The 20,207-nt window shown below is 41.7% G+C and overlaps 1 protein-coding gene across 1 annotated transcript in view; it reads left to right on the top strand.

Annotated features, from left to right (window-relative positions):
- KPTN (kaptin, actin binding protein) overlaps positions 1-18,990 on the top strand; it is a 152,138-nt gene extending 133,148 nt beyond the window's left edge. The window contains exons 10-12 of the mRNA XM_069207497.1: positions 10,851-10,986; positions 11,246-11,440; positions 18,156-18,990. Coding sequence (XP_069063598.1) covers positions 10,851-10,986; positions 11,246-11,440; positions 18,156-18,320 — 496 coding nt within the window. The 3' untranslated portion in view covers positions 18,321-18,990. The remainder of the gene's footprint in view (positions 1-10,850; positions 10,987-11,245; positions 11,441-18,155) is intronic.
- The last annotated feature ends 1,217 nt before the right edge of the window (positions 18,991-20,207 follow it).

The raw sequence follows: 20,207 nt of genomic DNA, 5'->3' as shown, positions 1-20,207 counted from the left end.
GCAACAAACAGGGCGGAGTGTTGTCCTGGACCTTTTGTCAGGAGGCTCTGTGCCTCTGGCCATGGCTGGGACATCAGGCCATTTACTTGGTGGTTGAACATCTGGCGGGCTCTCTGAACGCCAGAGCAAACTCAGTCATCGATGCATAGCTAATCATGAATGCCGTCTCCATCCGGAGGTGGCACAAGGTCTCATTCAGCAGTGGGGAGAGCCTTGGTTAGATCTGTTCGCCTCCATAGAGAACGGGCAATGTCAGATGCTTGAACTCGCCCGGCGACGCTTTTCGTCTCAAGTGGAGCTCCGGCTTCCTTTATACCTTTCCTCCTATACCACTTCTGTCCAGAGTTCTGAAGAAGATCAAGAACGACCGGGCCAAGTAATCTTGGTGGCTCCGGACTGGGCACGGAGCGTATGGTATCCAGAGCTACTGAGCATGGCCACTGATCCTCCACTCAGACTGCCCCTTCAGGAGGATCTTCAGTTGCAGCAGCAGGGGACGGTTCTCCACCGAACCTGTCCAATCTTCGCCTTTATGCGTGGAGATTGAGCAGCTGCCGGTGATGGCTTTCGACCTAGCACCCGCAGTCTGTGATGTTATTTTGGCAGCCAGGCGTCCCTCCACCAATCTGTATACGTCTGTCGGCATAAATTTGTGGCATGGTGTACCAACAAGTCTGTGGATCCCCTCTCTGCTCCTCTATCTGAGGTTCTTTTGTTCATTCTTTCTTTGGCCCAGCAGGGCTCTGCTTTGGGTACCCTTAAAGGTTACCTATCGGCTATCTCAGCCTTTCTTAGATTGCCTGATCAACCTGCCCTTTTAAAGTCTCCTATTGTTGATAGCTTCCTTAAGAGTCTCACCCATTTGTTTCCTCCCACTCTATTTATCATGCCTCAGTGGGACCTCAATCTTGTCCTTACTTACTTGATGTGTGCTCCTTTTGAGCCGTTACACAATTGTCCGTTACAGCTCCTTACTTTCAAAACAGTTTTTCTTTTTGCATTCACTGGAGTGAGTGAGCTTCAGGCTGTTTCTTCCAAGTCCCCATTTTTATCTGTGCACCCTGACAAAGTGGTGTTACGCACTAGGGCCTCATTCCTTCCCAAAGTAGTTACATGTTTTCATGTAGGCCAGTCCGTCACATTGCCTACTTTTTATGCACCTCCATATCCTTCTCATATAGAGCAGAGACTCCACCGCCTGGATCCAAAAAGAGATTTGGCGTTCTACCTCAATCGTATTAAAGATTTCTGAGTGGACGATCAACTGTTTGTTGGCTATGTGGGTGTGGGTAAGGGAAGGTGGTGCAAAAGAGTACCATCTCACAATGGGTACTACTTTGCACCAGAATGTGCTACGCTTTGGCCAAGAAGCAATCCCGAGGGTTTGCGTGCTGATTCCGCCAGAGCAACTGTTGCTACCACAACGTCCGCACACGGAGTTCCTGTCTTGGATATCTGCCAGGCAGCAACATGGGCATCCCTGCACACGTTTACTAAACATTACTGCTTGAACAGTCAGGTCTGCAGGGATGGATACTTTGGTCATTCTGTCCTGCAGGACTTTCTAGTATGATCTTGGTTGGCAGCCCACCACTGAGGATGGCATTGCTTGGGTATCTATTCTAAGGTAAGGAATCTGCAACTAGAAGCCTGTACCAGTTGAACAAGTTACTTACCTTTGGTAACGATTCATCAGGTGGAGACATATTCTAGTTGCAGATTCCTTACCAGCCCACCCATCCTCTCCGCTTGTGAACTTATTTCTAGGGACAGGGATTCCCCATTCAGGGCCTTGGCTCTGGCACACCATTTTCAGTGTTCTTCATGGCTCTGCGCTTTAGCGTGGAAAGTCATTATCTGATATCACCGTGCTGAGGTACGACGCCTGACATCATCACGGCGACCACAATGCCAACGACACCCCCCAAAGTCGACCAACACCACCTAATGACACGCAAGGGTACTGATCGAAGAAAAATCTCCAGATCCATTCTGGTGCCTGGGGAAATTCTAAGGTAAGGAATCTGCAACTAGAATATGTCTCTACCAGATAAATCGTTAGCGAAGGTAAGTAACTTGTTCATCTTTTCTTTACTACACAATTAACAATCGTTGCTGATTCATGAGACCTTTTGCCAGTATTCCCCAAACCTTAGGCTAATTAATAAAGCCTTCATATTTTTCAGCTATGGAATTTTTATCACAGGTGAATACGAAATTATGTCAAGGAGACCTTGTAAATTCTCAGCTCTTCCGGAGACCAAATCTTATCCAGAATAAAGTGGGGCAGAGCTCAGCAAAGCTTGTGTTTGATTTCAAGCCCTAATCTAATCTTATAGGGATTAACGGAGCATTCTTTGAAAGCTTCAACCGGGCCTTTATAAAAGCATTTTCTGCCTTCTCAAACCTATCCATGTTACAGTAACCCCAGAAGACAGATCCATAAAGACCAGCACTCGTTGCCTGGACTTTATAAATCTCCAAAACTGGTGCTTCAGGGTGGAAGTTTCCACGTGTGAACATTCTTTTAACGCACTCTATCTATGTTTAAGCAGGGTGTACTTTTTTATAATGTGCTCAAGGCAGACATGCAAATCTGATATCCTAACACCCAAGTAATCAAACTAAGTTACTTTTTCAAAAACTTTGTTACCTAGTCTTATTTTCCCCTTAATTTTTTATGTTGTTTCCTCTATATTCATTTCCAACTGTGTAAATTGCAAAAAGTTACTGACCTCTGGAGTAAGTTTCCAAATCTCTTGGTGTTTTAGTAATAAGTAAGGTATAGTCTACAATCAAGAACACAGGCACCTTCTTTACTTGGCAAGACTGACAAATCATTCTAACAATTAAGTAATCAATACACCTGCTTATGATGAGGAGGAAAAGGGCGAGTGCCAAGACAGAGCTTTGGCAAACACCCTTATTGACCTTGATCCTTTCAGTCTCCTTTCCATTGTGGCCCCACCAAACTGGAGCAAAATTATCTGTGTAAACGTATAGTTGAATCCACTAAATCATGGGAAACACCCTTTGAAGCCTTGACCTCCCTCAACCTCACTGTTGGGACCTTGTCAAAGGCTGCTTGTAGATTAACAAAAGTGACATATAAGCTACCTCTTGCAAAATCAATGGACTTGACTTCCATGTTTACAAGAGAAAGACCTGGTCATTGGTGCTGATCTTATGCCTGAATCCCGCTTGGAACTCCCTCAAAATGTTATCTATCATCCAGGCTAAATGTTTATCCAACACCTGTTTGCAAAATATTTTCTGCAGATTATCTATTAAGCTAATTCGGCAATAGTTGCTGGGGTCAGTACAACTATCTGTTTAATAAATTGGCACCATCTCAGCTCCTCTCCAGGAGTCTGGTATTGAGGTGCCATAGATTATTGCATTAGAGATATTATTTATTAATTCGGCCCAAATTTGTGACATGAGGAGATCTGAAGGTATTTTCTCCAGACCTGGAGCTTTGTCCCTCTTTTGGGCATTAATGGTTGACAGCATGTCTTGCAGTGGAAAAAAAGCTAGATTTCCTGATTCCAGATCATGCCCAGCTGGACGAGTTTCACTTGAGGAATTAGAAACCTCAGGTACCACTCAATTGTTAATCAAAGCCTCAAAATGCTTCATGCATTCACTTGACTGGCCATGCACCTCTGGTTTCATAATAGAGTTCTGGGCACCATGAGACACTTGGTTGCAAAACATTCTTATAGCATTGTGCCTGGATGCGTCCAGAAAATCTTCATAGAGCCTATGATCCCAATTAAGTTTAGCTTATTGATGCACTGCATACATACTGTTTTAGGATATTTTATAAACCTCACTTATCCCCAAGTGTATTGCCTGAAACAGTTTTACTTTTTTAACTTACACTCCCTATTAAATCATTATTTGCCTTCTTGTTGAGTTTAATCCTGAGAGAGGTTTCTTGTGAAAAGGTACCTGAGCTGGTCAAATAACTGAATGTTCTTTCCAAAGTACAAGAGGATAGGATTGGATAAATGATCTAAGAAACGCTACCACATTTTGGGGATTGTTTTATAAACAGACTCATTGATTGGGGGAATGGGGGCTTAATGATTTTATGCCATTTCACATTTTTCCTAATATTTGTAATGGATAAACCGTAGTTTTTAAGGAAAGAGCTGTCTTTTGAGATGGAAGACCAACAGATCATAATCACTTTTGTGTGTTGATAAAATCTCCATATCAGTTGTCGCACCATAAACTAGTCCCTTTTAGTATGTAGGTAGTATTTATTTTTATTTAAGTTCATTCGGTCTAAGAATTTAGACCATTTTAGAAACATTACAGTCTTACATAGTAGTTTAAAATCATTTGAGATCACGATAACTCATCATAATTCATAATAACAATCATAAAAAATGCTAATAAGACCTGATAACCAATTGACGTCTAAAATGTTACAGTAATATCCTCAAGACTGAGGCTATGGTCAGACTTAAAAATACAATAATTAAAACATAGATAAGGTAATTAATTATAAAAGAAGAACTTGTGGCTGTCTTGCAAATATAAACCGTTATTAGTTTCCATGTGACTATACTTCAGGTTTTTTTAGCTAATTTGAGAGCAAAAAAGAGTAATTAGTCAGGTGGCGTGGCAGATTTCACATAAAAGAACATCTCTATAAACTTGTGCAATCTCTATTACTCATATAAAAGGCCGTGAGTTCCTACTAAAATACATGAAAATGCCACATAAAAGTTCCAAAAATTCATAGTAATGACAGGGTACATAGCGCATCTGAAAGATAAAGGAAGAACAAAGAAATATGCATCTTATTGGAATCTCCCTCGGTAAACAAAAGCTTAGCCAACTTGAGGGCCCTTAGCAGAAATGTGCCTACGACGGATACACCAAGCCTCCGATACAAATATAGTGACTGAGGAAGCTACCAGTGTGGATGTATCATATTTACATATTCTGGTGGCATCAGCTCTGTCCTGCAATAACACATTTTTGCAGAGGGGATGACCCACTTTCCTCTGGGACTCTTGTATAAAGGACAGAAAAACAGGATATGCTCAATTGTTTCTTTACAATGAGGGCAGGATATGCATCTGTCAGTTAAAAAGTTGCTTGATGACCAATGAGCCGTGTAGTTGTTAATAGGCAGGGAACCATATCTGAGCTGGAGATATAGGCCACAAGCAAATGGAGGCATAGGAAGATTCATGAAAATCTCGGGGCAGGGTTAATGTTTGAATTGGAGAAATTCTGTTGTTAGCCTGCCCATCCCATTTTGATGTTGTGTATCTTCATTGACTTTCTCCCAATATCTTCTTTTAACAAGTTGCCTTGCGTTGTTGGGAATCAACTCCGGGTGTTCCCAATATTGGGGAAATCCTATTTTAACCCAGGCAGATCGCATCTCCTGCAACCAAAGGATTTTAGTCGGGCCCTGGGGAGAAGCTATAAGTTCTCTTATCGCCACCCTGAATGGTTCAAGCTCGGCAGTTCTCCATAGACAGATCCAATAAGAAAGTGGTCTCAGGGCCGCTGTGTATTTGATGCTATTTAATCCTAGGTCGAGCCTGAGAGGGGTAATTGGAGTGCCCATCCCTAACCGGGAGACCTGTCTAAGGAAATTATTTTCTTTTTTTGTAAAGTGTCCAATCTTCTGTGCAGTCCCCAAAGTTCTGCACCGTACAGGGCCGCCGCACGGATTTGGGCATTGTAGATCTCCGCGATTGTGATCAAGGGGGGACTCGAAGCCTTTCTAGACCTGCGTGCTAGGGCCACACCTCTTTGACTTATAATAAGTGCCCCCTTATCGATAGCTGCCTCCCATTTTCCTGTGGTCGATAATCTGATGCCCAAATAATCAAACTCTTCTACTTTCTCCTACGAGATTGAATTCATTTCGATTTTGGCGCGTGGTCGTTTCCTTAAAGTAATGTATATCATAAGTTTTGTTTTCTTGGCATTAACATCAAGCCCATAATCCCTACAAAAGGCACAGAATTGATTGACCAGGTTTTGAATTCCCATGGGTGATTTAGCTAACAGGATTGTATCATCCACATACAACAAACACGGGATTTTCTTTCCAGCCAATTTTGGCGAATCGTTTGTGCAGTTCTCTAGATAACGAATACAGTTATTTATGTAAAGCAATAAAAGAGTGGGAGCCAGGACACACCCATGCCTGACTCCTCTGTTAATAGCTACGGGATCTGTCAGCTCACCCTCCTTACCACATCTAATTTGAGCATAGGTGTTTTCATGAAGTCGGGTGATAAGATTCAAAAGGCCTGATGGAACCCCCATATTAGAGAGTGTTGACCATAGCTTATTCCTGTGGATCAAATCAAATGCAGCTCTAAGGTCTATGAAGACCACATACAAATTCCCCTCCTCCCCCAGTCCACATTCTTCCATTTGATTGCCAGGAATCTCAAAGCTTGGTCTATAGTGCTCACAGCAGGTCTGAACTATGTAGGTAGTACAACTTCTTTAATGGTCTCTTTTAAATGTGGGCCCTGTCTGGGTGTCAGAAATAGATCTACCATTGCGTGCATGCAATCTATGGGTTAATGAAAAAATCACTTTCTGTGCAGCTGCTCTAACCATCTGGGCACGAGTTGGGATAGCCCAATAGGCATTTACATCTCTTGCAATCTCTCTGATTAGACCAGCCTGTTTGAAAGTGGCATTAGCTCCCCCACCCCAATTATTGTAGTATATTTCTTCTAGTGAATATTTAACATGGCATCTAACTGCCCAAATCTTGGAGATTTTGACGACTTGCTCATACTTCTATTATATACGTGTAGTAGTAAAAGTAAGAGGTATTTTATTTCCCAAGGGTATTTTTGGGCATAGGATAGCTAGGGAATTTGTTTCAGTTTGCTTTACCTAAGGCTACTTTCACCCAAATGCACAAGCCTCCCAACGGTCGACCCACATTAGGCCTTTGGACAGTATCTGAAAATTGGAATAACCTCGCCTAAAGTAAGTCCCTAATAGCGCAGCTCTCTTGCATCAAACAAAAATCAAACTTTTCCTTAAACTTGCGTCAGTCACTATCCCTCAGCTTGGTTTTTAGACTCTCAACATTCCAACTTAACAAAGTAACCTCCCTTCTTGCATCAAAGCATTGTGTTGCCACAATGATTTCCTTTTGTTTATGGTTAGGGGAGATGGACATTAGGGGCTTTTGAGTGAGCTATTCCAGCTGCAAGTGGACAAACAGTAAGTGGATAATCTGCACCAAATGTTATATCATGACTGCACTGGTTCAAACTATTGTTACTCTTGTCATTAGTACAAGTACATAGTAACACATTATCTGTGTATCCATTATGGGGCTTTGCCCGCTCTGTACTAAGGTCAACAGAGTTGCCTTCTCTTTCACAAGTATGATGACATGAAAAACAAACACAGATTATTGATCTTAAGGGCAGCAACGTTCCAATTTACAACATCAATGGCATTAGAGGGGGAAGAAACTATATATATGGAAATTTTCTAAGAACACCTTTGCTAGCACCTTCTCTTCCTAGCTTAGATAGATGTCAGTCACAATTATGGACAGTGGCCACAGTTCAAACCTATTAGCAGTGATAAATGAGTGATGCAGAGCTGGCTTTGTGACCAAGCCACCCTGTTGCAGAGAGATGAATGGAATGTTGCAGCTGGGGCTGCCTATAGCAAAAACCCAAGAGGAAGACCCTTAAACAGATGGACTGCACACTGAGGGTGAAAAATGTGCCAGAACCTGGGAAGCCGCACCTGCTTTATTAAAGTTGACCACTACTCTGTCTCAAACCTAACACTATTCCCAGTCTAACTAACTTGCCGGATCATATTAATGACCAACCAAACAATGCATCACCTTATGTTTGAGTTGACTACAATTCTTACTCAACCCTTTCCTTAGGAGGAGATCATTACCCAAGATGACAACATATGGTGTGGCTGCAGGATGGAGATTGATGACCAAGTCAGATGAGGAATTACACAAAGTGGTGGGACTACCATGACCACCAAACCCAGTGTTTGAAAGGAGAGGGGTTACAACTAGCTCAGGGGGTCTGAGGAGTCAGCCACAAACACCCTCGTGGTGGCAACAGCAGTGATGTGCCCTATAACCTCATGTTATTAATGTCCTTCTCAGCCACTGCCCCTTCAATAGCCCCCAAGTTATTTAGGCCCCTTGAGGCCTTTTATTAAAGGAAGGATGGTTCAGAACAACCTAGAGTCACAGGGGTGCTGGGAGGACCTGAAGAGTGCAAAGCCAGTTATTTCTCCACAGAGGTGAACTTTTTCATTCAAGACTCCCTCAGCAGAGGTAAAAAAAAGTTACAATGGAGATTTTACCCTGTGAATCATTTTGGGTGGGGAGGGGGGTGGGGGGGGTCAATCGGCGGGGGAATGGAGCTTTAAGATCGCATTCACAGAGGTGAACTTACTTTTGCCCATTGCAGATGACTGATCCTCATCCTGAGTAGACCAAGAAAGAATGGTGGCCTGGTCCAGTGTTGTTTGAGCGCACCCAGCGCTGCTGTACACTAAACTGCCTTATAAGCGCTATGCCCCTCCTCCAAGTAAACATCAGCAGCAGCATGAATCCAGGTGCAGCACGAGATAAGCCCAGGCAAGCCCAATCAGGCTGTGGCACACCAGAACACATGGCAGACACACAGTGAGCGCACAGCGAGCAGAGCGTGCTCTGTGTGCGCAGCTTTTGCACGGGGCCCTCTGAGTTTCACCACAGGAATGGATGGGTGGTTGTGTTAGCAGGAGGCTAGTGGGTGGTGTTGCTAGGTGTGATTACGCGGACCACCTGGGAGCTGATCAGTTAAACCAGTCAAGGAGGGAGCAGGCAGACTCCTGGGTACAAGCTGCACTGACTTCTAGGCCGGATGATTCCGCACAGTGGTGGGCACTGCACTCTTAATACCTAGTGTACCCCTCCCTGCATGGCTGCTTGACTGCCTGGCTCCCTTGACTCTGCTTGCAGGAGCAAATGTTTGCCTTACTTCCAAACTATGACCTTCCGAGCAGCTTCGAAGCTTCAGACTACCAAAGGTGGTGACGCCTTTTCATGTTGGACAAGCCATTGTGCTTCTGACCTTCTGTGCTCTGCCTTATCCCTCAAAGTAGGGAATGGGGATCCATTGTCTGAGCCCCAGAAGGGTACTCCATTTATACATCCGTCGTACCAGAAGACATTGGGTGGATGATCGGCTCTTTGTGGGATTTTCTCGGGCAAAGAAGGGCAAAACAGCCCAGAAACAGACCATCTTTCGATGAATACACCTCTGCATTAAAATCTGCTAAGCATTGGCTAAGAGGCAGCCCCCAGAAGGGTTTATCAGGGCTTTGCAGACCATGGACGCATGTGAAGAACTTTGAAACAGAGGCAACCCTTGTGGGGATCTTTCATAGACTTCTCTTTGTGACAGTCCCTACAAGGATTGAATTCTATCATTTTAGGGGATAATATCCATTGCACACTGGAAAATGTTCTGCAGAAAACTCTTTTCACAGAGCCAAGAAAGGAGGAGTGAAGCCCCGGAACTGCGTCCAAAGATGTGGAAAGAAAGGAACTGACGTCATCAAGCATGGGTGGTGCTTATATGCGCCTCAGCTCTTCTTTTTTTGGAGCCGAATGGAATTTACTGTAGCACCAACTGCTGGTGTGCATGAGCACTACTTTTGAGTTTTGCGGGTCCAGTCCGGTCCTGTGGGAAATTCACAAGGTAAGGAAACTGTAGCTGAAAAGAGTATCCACCAAAAACAGCATTACCAAAGGTACGTAACTTGCTCATTTGAGTCACTGGTGATGTGTGCATGTTGCTTATTCAGTTGATTGTTATCATGTAATGCCATACAAAAGTGTATTTTTGCATGTATGACATGACGAATACTGTCCAATAAAGACATGTTACCAACCATTCCCAAATTACAGCAATGGGACATTTTCTAAAGTTTTGTAAGAAGCCTCGTTGATGCAGACATTGGATACGTGCCTGGTTGGATCTGAAAAGCAGTTAACTCGGTGAAATATTAGGTTGTATACTGGTTTAACTAATTAGTGAAACCTTGTGTTTCCTATTGTGCCTATAAGTTAGACAGCACCAGCTAACTCATCATAGCACAGGCAGCAGTCACTTATGTAATACAATAATAATTTGGAAATATTTCATAAAGGCTAACAAAAGTGTTCATTTCTAAAATGTCCTTTGATACTTTGGAAATTCCACAGTAAAACTAAGTGTTGTTCTTTAAGGATGTAAAAAAAAAAATATTGAAAAGATAAATATCCATGGAATTCTTTCGGGTATTTACTTTTAAATATCCTGAAGCAGTTTCAGACAGTCTCAAGGTATTCATTTTTGGTGCAAGTTAATAGATATTTTTTGTAGCAACTGCAGTTTGTGAAGGCTGCTTGGGTTGATGTTTCCTTCTGTGGTGTGTTGTTTACCAAGAACTGTTCTATATAGGAATCAATGTTTGTGATATTCATATGTTTGCACTCTTCACAGAAAGTGAAAATCTGATCTGAAAGGATTATTGCTGCTGTTTTCAGTCGTAGGTGAGCAACATCTCACCCACTGCATAATGGACAAGATCCTGAAAGGAAATTCAGCTTTAAGAGTGCCACAATAGTCAATTTCACAGCGCTACGAGGCCTCCGGGTAGCTGGCGCTATATAAGTCTCAATAACATAACATAATTACAACTTTGGAGCTCTGCCTCTAACTTCTCGAGCCAACTTAAGTATGCAGAGCTTTCTCTTAGTGCAGTCAAGGGCGATAGCACAGCAATTCAGATGAGGAGCTAATGATATATCTTTTTACTCGCAGGAATGTTTTGAAGAGGGGGCTTCAGGACCAGCTGGTTCTGCCGGAGAGTGACCAGTATGACAGCGTCTTGTGCGCTTTGGTGACAGACATTGATTTTGACGGTGTTGGAGAGATCCTGCTGGGCACATACGGGCAGGTATGGCAGTGTATGTACTCTGTGTACCTCAGACCATCCTTTTAAAAGAGTTGGGCAGTATATTCTTATAGTAGCAGCATTTCTAGTTGTCCAACCCTAGTTTGAGGGCTCTGGAAAGCTTGATTATGTTTTTATGCTTTTGGGTGTTCCAAAATCGTTGGATAGTCTGGGTTAGTTTTCATGGATTTCTTGTTAGGTGCATATGCTTGCAGTGTGATTTAGATCTTCTATTTTTATTGTTTTGTCTTTCATTTCCCAGGAGCTTCTATGTTACAAGTACTGGAGCTCAGGAGACTCTGGGCTAGACTCTTCCTTCCAGTCTAATGGAGAGTACCACCTACTCTGGAAGCGCAGTTTCCCAAGTCCTTTGCTTTCCATGGCATATGTCGACCTGACCTGTGATGGACTTTGTGAACTGGCCGTGGTGTCCCTCAAAGGAATGCACATATTACAGGTATTTTTTCAAATATCGGTTTCTGTGTAGGTACTGTAATTTTATTAGTAAACATTGATCGATGGTATGATGGAAAAACCTTACCTGTAACCATGGTTAGACATGCCTTTTAGGGTACCTTTTTTATCACTCTTAGAGTTCCCCCCTATAGTGGTTGGACTGTCTGGCAAAAAGTAAATAAATGTTGTAGTAATGTTCTTTACATAGACTGTTAGTGTCTGGAATGGACTAGAGCAGTAACTCAAGGATGTGATTACCTTACTACTATTTCTGTTATTGGATTAACATTAGTAGCAGCCATAAAGGCAGTGGCTGGTTCCCGGTATACACGATCTGATTCTCTATCAGTCTTAACTTTTATCTACTCATGTTGTGCTGTCTAGGAACACTTTATGTTCCAGGGTGCAAAACACTCATAAATATTAGGGCTGAACAGGCCTTTTATTCGACCAGGCATTTCTCCAATAGGCTGAAGCCTCTGGGAGCTGGTTTCGAAAGCACGGGGCTGTTCTTGTTGCCTCTCTCACTTCCCCCTCTTTCCGAAGTTTAATTGCAGCAGGCAGGGGGAGGCTTCAAGAGAACGAAAGAGAAGAAGTAAGGAGGAGGGAAGCGAGAAAGCAATCAGAGAGGGAGAAGAGAGAGAATAGAGAGAGAACGGATAAATGAAAAGAGAGAGACTGGAAAAGGTGATGAAGGAAGAAGGGTTATTTTTAGCATTTGTGTCGGGGCTCCTTTTGTTTACCCAGTCCAGGTCTTATGAATACCTACGCCATTTATCATCACATCACACAAGACTAATCATAGATACAATGCTTTCGTTGATAAATCCTGCTTCAAATCAAGCAGTGCTGTCCATAATTTTATACACAATAATTCCTTTTATTCCCTCACTGTTTTGTTGGTTGTCACAACGTGGCATATGGTCCATTTATAGATCATGGCCTACTTTCATTGCAACATCGACACCATTTAGAAAATGCCCCTGAATGTGTACATTATTTTATGTCCCCAGTGCACTTCAGATAGATCTCCTTCGTTTGGGGGCTGTTAGTCTCCAAATGAGTTCCAAAATACAATGGTGTAAAGTGAAAATCAGAAAAAATGAATAATCAGTTGAAAAAAAATCATGCATTTATTTATAACTTTTATTTATAAAAAGCCCTATACAGTTAATTAATGTGTTGTCCAAGTCGTGATGCGCAACAAGAAAGCATGAGTCAGATTAGAAGTAAATACTTCAATTACATTTGTTGAAATAAGCAGTTTTAAATACTCAAAATTGAAATCAAGAACACAGATAATCCGGTGTTAGGGTATGCTGTAATCTAAAAATATAAAGATGGCACCAGATGTATCATGAAAACACAGTAAACTGTAGTATTTAAATGATAGATCTGTAAGATGCAAATGTCTTAAGTGTATATATCCAGCCGAGTCCACAATGTGCTAAAAATCTAGAGGGTGGCAAAGTCACTTACACACTACGGATGTAGAGGAAAATATCTCCTATTAGAGGTGAAATAAGTGTGAAAAACCACATTTGTGTGGAGCACATCAGCATCTGAATTGTTAAAGTCAAGCACTCTCCTGACAAGGTGTAAAAAAAAAAAAAGAATTACAAACCTCATGTGGAAATACACAACAAATGTGTAGTTAAAAATGTAGGCCATGAAGGTTTGAGCTTTTGTAAAGCAACGATCCAGATCTATAGGGTTGTAGCAAGTGCCTATACTCTGCTAGAGTGCGGGGTGAAAACCTCAGTACATCTTATGACTAGCCTTACCTTTGAAACTGAAGAGATTCCCGATTTAGAACATGGCTCTTCTGAGTTCTCCTTTATGGTATATGCACGTGGATCACAAGTCTCAGTCAGAAGTAGCAGTCACTTTGAAGTGTATGATTTTGTAATAAAGGAGCTGACTATGTGGTGCCTGACAATTGTAAAGACTCATTGCAATTCGATAGCACAATTACTTGTGCATCTGAGTTGGTGAGATGCATACCAAGGCTCTTCTGCAATCTAATTTGGGCACCTCAGATAACTATAAATCTTTCTGATAGTCAAACTTCGATGAGTACCGGATTGGATCACATATTTCTGCCAGTGCCAACAGCCATCTGTCAAACTGTTGGCATGTTATAGTAAGTGACATTCATTCCTAGGTTAAAAAGGGCGTACAAACTAGAATGTGTGTAGCCATGTGGTGTAAGTGATTGAAGGTTTCAGAATGACACCATATGTACTGAGGGGGGGAAGTAATATAGTGTAACGAGTTGCTACATAGTGCTTGGAGAGGATATGTAGCATAGTACAAAAATATTCAAATAAACAGGCAAAAGATGGCAATAAAATAGTGCAGTGTACAACTGTTGTATCATCAGTAGCTGTAGTATAATCCAGAAGCAGCTTGTGGTGCTTTGTAGGGATGGGGTGGCGTGCAGGGAGGAGAGGGGGGTAAATAAAAAATAAAAAAATGCACTTACCTACACTCGCTGCTGCCGCCGTCCCCACCACATCACACCTAGGCTGCAGACACAGGCTCCCAGCCTGCCCTGCAGCCAATCCTGACGCTGCTTAGAGCAGCATTAGGATTGGCTGGGAGCGCCCAGCCAGGGCGCGCTCAGACTGACTTGGGAGCCTGTGCCTGCTCTCTCCACCCTGGCAACACAGTGCTGGGCTGGAGAGAGCGTAGTGTGCATGTATGTTTTGCCAGCCCGAGGCGGCCGGCCAAACATACATGGGCAGTGAGGAGGAGTGCTGTACACTCCCCCCTCAGTCCATATCCCCGCCACTTTTACTACAAAACAATAATAACCGTAGTTTATTATCATTTTGTAGTAAAGGTTTTGCAGCTGCTGCAGCTGGCGGGGGCAACGCTCCTCCGTCCTAGCAGAGGAGCAGCGCCTGGTATAATCTATCCAAAATATCCAAAGGATTACAGTGTTCTATGAATCGTAGAGAGTATACCACTCAAATAATGAACGTTTTTAAAAATCTCACATTTCTATACCTTTTGGCTGCAGAGTGTCAAATGTTATCTAGCTGATCTCGTTAGAGTAATTTTCTCCGTATGTCTAGACTTGTATCACTATTGATTGTTTCCAGTACTTGAAATCTAAGCTGGGAGACATTATGTTTGTGCTCACGGAAATGTACATCTACTGTTGATTTAGTAGAGCACTCTTTTAATTTCTGTAATTTTACCATTTCCCTTTTAGATCTGAATCACAATCTGCTACATTCAAGATATCATCTTTCTGAATGTAGACAGTTTTAGTTATTGTTGTATTTACATGGGTGTTTGGATTACCAAGCACACTTAAAAAAACGTAACATATATAGTTCAGAAAGAATTAAGCCTTAAGTGATGATATGAACTCTTCTGGGGGCATCAGTGGTTTTAATTTTCATAGAGGGTGGAATTTTTTAGAATCATAGTTTGTAAGACTGGCTATATGATGAAGTGTGAGAAATATGATGCTAAGAGATCTGACTTGGAAAACCCAGGAAAAGGGTAATGCCAACATGGAGAAATTCATTTTACCAATATTGAGAAAAGGGTGAAGATTCTTTAAAGACTGTGAAATTCAGTTTTTATAGCATAAGCTTAGGAGGAAAAATGACTACCTAGTTACAATGGTAGTTCCAGAAGATTTTTAACTGATTTGTATTCTTCAGAAAAGACATTTTGGGGTAGAGTTGGAGGTTTATCTCTATATTGATGAATGGCAATGTCATGTTTAACTATAATGTTTCCTAGTGGCTCCATATACGATTGATAGTAAAAGAGTAGGAGCCTGGATTGCTCCACGCAAAGACCAGGACGGGAAAAGTCTCTAGAGGATTGAATCTTAACCTGTTGTACCTGTGTAGAAAGATTATATCCTATCAATTACCGCAGCAGAAATCATGATCAGATGAATCATAAGCTGTGGAGAGATATTACCATCAACTAGGAGTTGAGTAGAAGAATGTCAAGTGTTCCTGTATTGTGAAGGCTAATGGCCTAGCCTAAATTTGTCAATAAGGAGACCTCTTCGGTAATGTTTTGTAGAGCTAATTGAAGAGTTTGGTAGCAGATTTTATTTATTATAGGCCTGAATAATTAGGTGCCTTTTTGTTGTAACGTGTGACCCGTTTTTTAATGTAATTGTATTGTGAGTAGGTCAGGCAAGGTCTCGGTTTGGACCTGAAGAAAGTGCGTTGTGAGTCAGATAAATTAGGTCTAGAGCATGACTAAAAGTTTGATTGGTGCGTAGTTGAAAGAGGGCAAATTGTTAATTTGGAAATGGCTGCATTTACTTTTAAGAAGTGAGATACAGTTTACTCACTCAGATTAAACTTCTATTAAATGCTCAATCACTTTGATTATGGCAGATTGTCTGAATACAATATTCACTTTCTAGGTTTAAATCTCCTTTATTAAGTTTAAAGAAATATAAAAATACAAACATTCCCTTTTTAGAGAAAAAGTGCCAGCCACTTTTAGCTGAATAGAAGAGTTATGCTGGTACAGTCTCTTCCTGCCATGCTGTAGTGTGGATATTTATATTATACTGCATGCTAAAAATAACAGTATTAGAATTTCGTACTTATGCAGAAAATTCTCAATAACAAATTTTAACGAATTAGAAGATCCTGCACTGGATGTTTCACCTCTTTCGACATGCCCATGCACTGGGTTACATGGCAATATAGCAGATATTCTGGCGAACGTGAGTAAAGTTTAGCAGTGTAAAGAAGGTTGCTGTTGTTTATCCAGGATAGAAGAAACAACCTTAACTGAAACTTATATGGCAATCCAGACACAAGAATGTAATGATTCTGCCTTTCCTGTGGCGTTTGGAGAGAATCCTGTTTGAGCCAGGTTGCTTGGGCTTGATGACCACGTAAAAAAGAGGAAGAATGAAGGGTTGATGCATTTAGTGGATACCTGCCAAGTTGATCTAAGTGCATCCCCTTGTTTGTTGTTGATTGCATCATCCTACTATGTTAAAAGTGTCAATTTCGGCACTCGAGATGGACTGACTATATATGCAGGTTCTGTTCTCTAGCATGTTCTGGACCTTCTTGCTACGTGCTTTTTGAGGTAGTACTTAGTTGTTGCGCTGTCTCTTTGCCTCATTAATTTTCGCTCTGCTTTAAATTTGTGAGAAACGTGCTAATTTTAAACTTAGGTTTGGTGCACAAGTAAGTATTGTGATGGAAGTACATGCAATGCAATCTTAACTGCTGCCTTTCTTGACTCCTACATGAAGTCTGGCTTTTATTTCACTTCTGAAGTGTAGCTGGACGGGGGGGGGGGACAGTCAAGGACAAATTAAGTGATGTATCTTGCAGTCTTGATTTAATTAATATTTTACCTTTAATAAGACCTATTCAGTTTAGTCATGCATCAAGAAGTATAACACCAGTATGTGATGTTATGCAACGCTGTGCTTATCAGTGTTTTTATAGCAAGCTAATCAACTGTGAGGGTGTCCAGGCATTCTTTAGTAGGTGTGTGAGGCCAGCCCTGGGGGTGTACTCCAAAAGCCAGGTCTTCAGCTTCTTTCGGAAGTAAAGAAAAAAGGAGATTGACTAGGAGGCCGTCCCAGGCTCTTGGAGGCAGTACGAGAAGGTGCTTGCTGCTTTTGGGTTTGCATGAGGTGTGTGCTAGTGAGAGACCAGCAGAGTGGGAGCGTTTGGAATGTTGGTGGAAGTGAATACTGCCTTTCTGGTAGGCAGGACCATTGTTGTGGAGAGCTTTGTAGATGCCTCTGACATATTATTTTTACCACTCAAAAAGGCCTCTTGCTTGCAAACCACATTCACAGTGCTGTTCAACACTAAAGCTATTCGAAACAGTCACCCTGAGTTTACTCTGGTTGTTATAATGAATAAAGTAGTCACATTAGCTAGAGTGCCATTTGTTGCTTAGGGTTTTCTTTGCTGCTATACCCTTTCTAGTCACTTCTCTGAGTGAACACACTTTTTATTTCTTTCTGCTCATTTAAGCCTTTCATTTGATCTGTGAGCGTGCCCTTTAGGTGTTTCCATGCTGGTGAGAAACCCTAAACTTGTTGCTCTGCTGTAGTGAGCGAGCCCATGATGAATGTAAAGGCGACTGGTGCTCCTTTCGACTCTGCTCAGAGCTGCGTTTCTCTCCATTTTCAATACTCAGCAGACTAACAAAGGAAGTAGCTATCTAGCAGGTGCCCCCCATCATACTCTAGCCCTCAGTTCCCTAAGCTCACTCAGGCACTGGCACGCATTCCCTTAACTGCTCTTTCTCATTTTAGTCGCTGTTGACTCTCTTGAACTCTGATGTCCTTAGCTGGTTCTTAATCCACACTAAAGTGTGGAAAACATATATGTCTGATTAGGAACTTTCTTGTCTTTCAAAGTTTGTACTTACAGGTATGTACAGTCCCATTTTGTCCAGACTATACAGTACTGTATTTGTACTGCTGTACTTGTAAGGTCTGTATGTTCAATCAATCAAAAAATTTATTGAGCGCGCTACTCGCCCTGGAGGGCCTCAAGGCGCTGTGGGTGGGGGGTGGGGTATGTTTGCCTGGAAGTACCTCTGTCTAAGTTGCCTGCAGTGCTTGGTGAGAGTTAAGCAACCTGAATGTACATGTGATGATGTGGGTAATTGAAGCCCTTCTTTACTGTTCTTAGAGCTATGTTTGTCATGTTAAAGATGTGTTTTGCTGGTTTTGTCATTCACAGCATGGCTTGACGCAAACCGCACAATATGTTCTGCAGAGACTCCGTCAGAAGGTTGCCCAGTTACAGAAGAACAGCATGGCGGGTGAGCCAGCTTCCACTTCAGAGGAGATGGAGGAGAAAGGAGTCAGTTCTGAAGGCCCACAAGAACCTAAAACCCACAACTGATAAACGCATTGAACTTTTCTTCAAAATCCTTTCCTAAACTCCTTTTACAAGGAAGTCTGTGCTAGATCTCTTCCGCTACCTACCGAAGGTTGTGTTTTAAAACCAGCACATTTCTCACCCTTTGAACAATGAATGAGGTTGAGATAGAGCATCACACAGCAGGACCTATGGGTGATTCAATCTGGTTTTGCAGACAAGTTGCTACAAAACAAGAACATGCAAACACACCTTGTCTGTCAGTAAAGTGTACCAGTTCAATGACCATACCTGAGCCAACAAAGTGTATCCTTGAAGAGAAGTGATCCACAATGTATATTGGAAGGAACCTACCCCTGGAGGTCTTCAGTCAGTGCACATGAAATTACTGTTCCTCTTGTGCATGTCTCCAAACCACGAATCTATCATCAAACAAGTTTATGAGAAGTTTTGGAAGGTGCGACATCCCTTCTTTGTCAGTGCTTTCTGTATTTCCACTGACATACAAAGTAATGCTATTCAAAACTGGTTAACCTAGGAGAGCACAACTGATCGAATATAGACTTTCATAGTCAGAATGTATGGGAGTTGTTCTGCACATTGGTTTAATATTTTACACAGGGCATGAACATAAATGGACCTGAATAGATAGTTACTTTATGCCTGGGTGACAATTAAAATCTTTTGGGCCATATCTATTGTCTTTTGTTATATTCTTTTCAGTGTTTTTTTTTTGGGCCACTGGTGTGTAAGCAGTTTATATGAAAGTTCGGATTAGTATCTTGAAGCACATATTGTTTCACGTGCAGTCTCAATACCTCGAATGAGAAGGAAAATACAACTACCATAAGTAAATCTCCAGAAGGCCAGTTTTAGTAAATATTTTAGCTGTTTAAGAAATGCAAACATTTTCCTTAAAAATGATCATGCTACTACAGCAACATGTTTACATTTAATGTGCCACGTCTTAGTATTTTTACTTGTGCTCCAGACCTTTATCCATCCCTTTATCTACAGAAATGCATCTAAATACCTTAATGGTAATTTGATGTTCATACCAGCCTAAAAGAGAACCTTGTTATAACTACCACAATCTGTCTGTATTCCCTCCCCACAATCCCAGTGGGTTGTGCAGGGCTGTTCCAGTATGCTGCAAAGGCAGTACACTGGAATCCGAATCTGCACATGGAAAATGTAGAAGCTGTCAGAAAAGTGATCAAGAACATACTTTTTCTGAACTAGTTTGTCTCTGTAAATTGTGTTAGTGGGTAGTTGTTCTTTGTGGGTTTCAACGTTTTACACATGCTCTTAGACATAGGAATTGTGGGTGTGTAGGGAAGAGCTTCTAGACCACTGAACAAGTCCTTATCAATCACAAGAGTTATTATTTTTAATTATTTACCTTTTCTACTAAAGTAGGGTTGATGATAGTGAAATTCTCATACGTACCAAACTTTTCAACATTATGAGCTGCGTAGCTACAGTTTCAGAAATAAACAGAACATTGATTACTATCTGCTGCGCCCAAAGTTCAACCGTATTAACCATGCCATTCCCCATACAAGCTTCTCGATATTTAAAAAATATTTAAATCAGTCTATTGCTATTATATTTAAAATCATAAACTTCCTTCCACCTAGCCATTCCTGCCAGTGTTGCGAGAATCTGTAACTAAATGTCCCTGCGCTTCTTGTCTGCAGAAATGGCAGTTTTAAATCCTCTGGAAGGACATGGAATGCATGATTAAAGAGTGAGTAGGGAAAAGCCAGTGGACATAGTGATTAAAAAAAATCATGTGCCATTGCGTCCACTAAAACATTAAAGAAGGTGCTGCTAGTGGTTGTTACTTCCAGTTGTTAAAAATGGGCTGAAAGATAGCAGCAGCTTTAAAGAAATAAAATTATAGTACAC

This window comes from Pleurodeles waltl, chromosome 9 (assembly GCF_031143425.1).
Source record: "Pleurodeles waltl isolate 20211129_DDA chromosome 9, aPleWal1.hap1.20221129, whole genome shotgun sequence".
NCBI lineage: Eukaryota > Metazoa > Chordata > Amphibia > Caudata > Salamandridae > Pleurodeles > Pleurodeles waltl.
The sequence above is the reverse complement of the archived record's forward strand: the minus strand, read 5'-3'. Positions and strand labels throughout refer to the sequence as shown.